Genomic DNA, 5,317 nt, shown 5'->3' on the forward strand with positions numbered 1-5,317 from the left:
CTAGCTACAGGTGTCAATTTAAGGTTGAATAAGAAGGAAAATTTTTATATAGATCAGATTCATTATAAATTTAAAATATAAATATGTGAGATTTATGTATTTAATAAATAATATATTTTATATTATAAAAAAAGAAAAAGAAAAAAACTGTAAAATTATAGCTAAAGCCAAAGAAGGTTGCTCACTTTGAAAAGCACAAGGAGAGAAAGAGGTGAGGAACGTAGAACTAAGGAAAGTGTGATTCACCTGTAAGCACGCGTCAGAGAATTGACACATAGCATGCATTGGACTGGGTCTATTAAAGTGGTTTACTGATATGGATTTGTGGAACTGAAACACTATTGGAGAGAAGTAGAGAACTAATATTTAGCATTATTGTTCAACTGTTGTTGAAAAAATAATTTTTTTTAAAAAAATTTATAATTATTTAATTTTATATAAAAATCTTACAAAAATTTTATGAGATAAGCTGTAAATTTATGTGAAATTATTTTATTTTTTATAACAAAATAATTATACTATTTATGGAATCAAGTAATCATAGAAAGTATTATTTTTAAATATTAAATCTTTATAATTAAAATATATCAAATTTAACTTTAAATCAATTTTTAATATTTTCTGATTAATATATTTAAAAAGCTATTTTTCCCGATATTAGCTCTAACAATAATGTCGAACAGACATTATATATTCTGCAGCCAAGGGATAGATGTCTCTATATAAGGCCTTTAATTTCCAAGCATTTGGAACAAGATACAAGCACCTAAGTTACGTGCTATACTTCTCCTTCCTTTCCTCCTGGCGAAAAATGGAAGTTCATTTACAGCCAAACACTGACCAAACCAAAATTCGCTCAGTGTTCCCTCCTCCTGTGTGGGATTCTTACAGCTTTACTTCTTTTTCTTTGCTGGACTCAGTAAGTAACTCTTTATCTTGTGATGCTTTGTTTCCTCTGTTTTTCTTGTGCTTTAAAAAAAAAGCTCATGAGTGGCTCTGTTTATTTTACAAAAAAATATTATCATGGAAAATATTTTCAAGCTTAAAAAATAGATAAATGAAAAATATTTTTAGTTAAAGAAAAATTAAGATTTTTTTTTAAATATATATTTTTTAAAATTTAGAAGTCATTTTTTATATTTTGACAATCTTATTAAAATGTGAAAACACTTATATATGTATAATGTAAACATATATAATAGTTTAATACTGTAACCAAATAATGAAAAATATTTTTAGTTAAAGGAAAACTAAGCTTTTTTTTTTTTAAATGTTTTCTTCTTTTCAAATTAGGAATTTTTTTATACTTTAACAATCTTATTAAAATGTAAAAACACTTATATATATATAATATAAACATATATAATAGTTTAATATTGTAATCATATAATGAAAAATATTTTTATGGAAAACATTTTCTTGAAAAACAATTTATATGAAAAATATATTTTATATATAAGTTATTTTCTGTAAAATTAAGCCTTAGATTACCTATATTATCTAATTCATTTTTTTAAGCCTCAAACTTACATGAATTTTTAAGAAATTCCCAAACTACTTTCACAGGAATATGAATCGTGGACTAGACGGGTGGAAACGCTCAAAGAAAAGGTCAAAGACATGTTAATGGCTGATGCAAGTAATCCGATCAAGAAAATTGAATTGATCAACTTATTATGCCGTCTTGGTTTATCACATCATTTTGAGAGGGAAATTGAAGAACAATTAATTCATATTTTTAATTGGGTTCCTCAACTCTTTGATGAAAATGATTATGATCTCTACACTACAGCTCTCCTTTTTCAAGTCTTGAGAAAACACGGATTCAAAATGACTTGTGGTAAGTGCCTCATCAAAGATATAATAATAATAATAATAATAATAATAATAATAATAATAATAATAATAATAATAATAATAATAATAATAATTTCATTTAAAAAATAAAAATATCAAACATATGTCTTTTCCCATTAAAATATATATGATGTGAAGGATTATTATGAATTAGATGTGTTCAAGAAATTCAAGAACAGCAATGGAGAGTTCAAGAAGAGCATCATCAAAGATGTGAGAGGCATTCTCAGCTTGTATGAAGCAAGTTTTATGAGTGTGCATGGAGAAGATATTCTCGATGAAGCTCTTGAATTTACAAGGTCACACCTGGAGTCAATGGCTATGCAATCAAAACCCCATTATTCTGAACGTATAAAGAATGCTCTGATCCTTCCGTTTCACAAGGGAGTACCCAGAGTAGAGGCTTGGCAATACATCTGTTTCTATGAAAAAGAAGAATCTCCAAATAAATTCCTACTCGAATTTGCAAAATTAGATTTCAATCGAGTGCAATTATTGCAGAGAGAGGAGCTCAAGGTGATGGCAAGGTAAACTTTGGTTTGAGAGATAATAAGGGCATTGTGTAAATGATATATTTTCTATATAAATATTTCTTACCTAGATGCAGTTTAGACGTATGATATATAGTGAGACCTCCTTATTAAATACGTAGGTCTTATGTGTCACGTGTAAATAATTTTTTATAATTATGCATCAATTTTTTTAGGTGGTGGAAAGACTTAAATCTTGCAGAGAAACTTCCCTATGCAAGAGACAGACTTGTGGAAATCTATTTCTGGGCGTGTTCCATTCAGTTTGAGCCTCATCTTGCTCTTTCAAGGATGATGATGGCCAAGTATTTGAAAATGATATCACTAGCTGATGACACATGCGATGCATATGCTACAATGAAGGAAGTCAATGCCTTCACAGATGCTATCGAGAGGTTTGCTATCCTTTTCTTTACTTTTTTGTTTTTCTTATAAGCTGTAATTTTATTAATAATTAAAAAATCAGCAACAATTTAATATGGACAAATCCGATTAAATCTTAGTCAGTAGGCTGCCCTCGTATACTCCGACCTAAGATCTAACATGCTAAGTTAAAAACATTTGCAGAGACATTTAAAATACCAAAAAGGAATCAACTCAGTTGGCAAGTGAGTTTGCTCCTCTACTTGTTACCATGATCCAAATCTTGGAGCCAAATCATAAAAGAAGTTAACTAAATACCTTTATTGCCCATAATTTTAGCGTGGATGATTTGCCCTTTGGGGAAAAATTTACGGTACATCGCGTATTCAAGGCACAAGTGTGTGGGTCCACCTAAATTATAAAATACAATCGTTGTATATTCAATAATTTTGCCAATCATTAATTATAATGGGTTTTATGTGGGTCCTAATGTAATCAATGGTTAAAATCTATCTATTATACATATAGTCATTGTATGAAATAATTTATTCTAATTTACAGAAAAACTTACCTAGATTTAGTCTATCATGAATAAAATTTTAAAATAATAGTTATATGTATAATGATTTTATTATACGAGGGTCTCAATTATTTAATATATGGATCCCATCATAAATGTTGTATTTTGCTACACAAATTCATTTTTATGTGGGTCTCCCCTTACATATTGTATCTTAGTCCATATTAAACCGGGTTGAAGAACCGATCAAGAAGTGAACTTACTGTGATGCATAAAAGCTCCCCGTGATACTAAAGATGTGAGAAAACAAATAATACTAATTGTGATTTTAATAATACAAATTACAGTTTAGTTATTACTGTATAAAATAAATAATCATTTTACTATTATGTCCATGAAGAAATTGGATGTCTAAATAGTTTTATATATATAAGCAGGTGCAGTATTGATGCTACTGACGAACTGCCAGATTACATGAAAGTTTTCTACAAGGAATTACTGAATCTTTTTGAGGAAACAGAGAATATTGCGAGTAAGGAAGGAAGATCCTACTGTGCCTATTACGTAAAAGAAGAAGTAAGATTTGTCTAGATTCTTGATATATTCAACTTAATCAATTAATTTTTTCTTTGGTTGGCTTATGGCTGCTGGTATTAATTAATTTACTTTTGATAATGCAAATTAATTCATCAGTTTAAAAACTTGTTGAGATCCTATCGCATGGAGGCACAGTGGTTTAATGAAGGGTATGTGCCAACATTTGATGTGTATTTGCAAAATGGTTCTGAGTCAAGCAGCTATGGCTTAATTGTAGCAGCAGGCTTTATTGGAATGGAAAAGATTGCAGGGATCAAGGAATATCAGTGGCTTCAAAGTAACCCAAAAATTGTCAAAGCTCTCAAGGTACTTGGGCGTCTTGAGAACGACATAGTATCCCACCAGGTATACACAAACACATAGATCGAAATTCCAATTTCGTTCTTTTCCATTTTGAATTGAAAAAAAAAAAAAAAAACAAAAAAGGTTATCGCCTATTAAATGATTTCATAGCCTCTGGTTTAACCCAACCCATAAGGGGATCTACAACAGATTGAGCTCCAAAGTGTTGAGAGTACGAATAACCCTTAGTTGATTCACCCAAAGGCATAAACGGAGAAAATTTTTAGTCTCAATGCTGCAGTGGGGTGTCGAATCAGGGTTGGATGTATCCAATTTCATTTTATGCTTAAGAAATTTAATCACTTTTAACTCAACTGCATGAAAATATAGGCTGAGCAAAAGAGAGGAGACTCTGCTTCATCGGTAGAGTGCTACATGAAAGAACATGATGTTTTAGAGAAGAAGGCTGTGGAAGAGATTCTTAAAATTTGTGCAAATGCATGGAAGGACATCAACGAAGAATGCATGAAGCCAACTGCTCTGCCAAGTCCTATTCTCAAATTGTTGGTTAACCTTGCTCGAATAACAGAGGTTGTTTACAGGTTTGACAACTCCTACACCAACCCATCAAGTCTGAAAGATAAAATTACGGCATTGTTTCTGAAGCCACTTCCTTTGCAAGACCAAGTTAATATATGATACGATGAGTTTCGTATATATGTCTTTCCCCTGCTTGGCTTGGATTGTCCCTGTGCCAGAAAGGCAAGAATAAATAGTGTGGTTTGCTTTGCTATATATCAGTTGTTGTAAAATAAAACAAATGATCGAGAGGCCAAACACTATGAGTCATCTCTCTCTGCATCTTAACTATGAATAATTAAGGTGCTATGCTTTGTAATTTGATAATGTGTGCAATTTTATGTTTCTTAAAAAAAAAAAAATTATTATTTGTATGATGCTTGTGCTTCTTTTCAAGAATTTCTTTTTTAGTATGATGTTTTCAAGAATCTTAACCAAATCTAAGCTAATATTGAGAAAAATAGCTTAGAAAGTATTAAAAAATGATTTAAAGTTAAATTTAATATATTTTATTATAAAAATTTAATATTTAAAAAATTATTTTTTTTTAACAACAACTCGAACAATAATGCTAAACATCACTTCTCTA

The 5,317-nt window shown here is 29.9% G+C and overlaps 1 protein-coding gene across 1 annotated transcript; it reads left to right on the forward strand.

Annotated features, from left to right (window-relative positions):
* Nucleotides 1-744: 744 nt before the first annotated feature.
* LOC110649604 (probable terpene synthase 6) lies at nt 745-5,100 on the forward strand. The gene is made up of 7 exons (XM_058140080.1): nt 745-919; nt 1,567-1,840; nt 2,012-2,384; nt 2,564-2,782; nt 3,708-3,846; nt 3,964-4,212; nt 4,540-5,100. Exons 1-7 carry the CDS (start codon nt 812-814, stop codon nt 4,846-4,848), a joined length of 1,671 nt encoding a protein of 556 aa, XP_057996063.1. The 5' UTR covers nt 745-811; the 3' UTR covers nt 4,849-5,100.
* Nucleotides 5,101-5,317: the final 217 nt, after the last annotated feature.

Source organism: Hevea brasiliensis, chromosome 17 (genome assembly GCF_030052815.1).
Source record: "Hevea brasiliensis isolate MT/VB/25A 57/8 chromosome 17, ASM3005281v1, whole genome shotgun sequence".
NCBI lineage: Eukaryota > Viridiplantae > Streptophyta > Magnoliopsida > Malpighiales > Euphorbiaceae > Hevea > Hevea brasiliensis.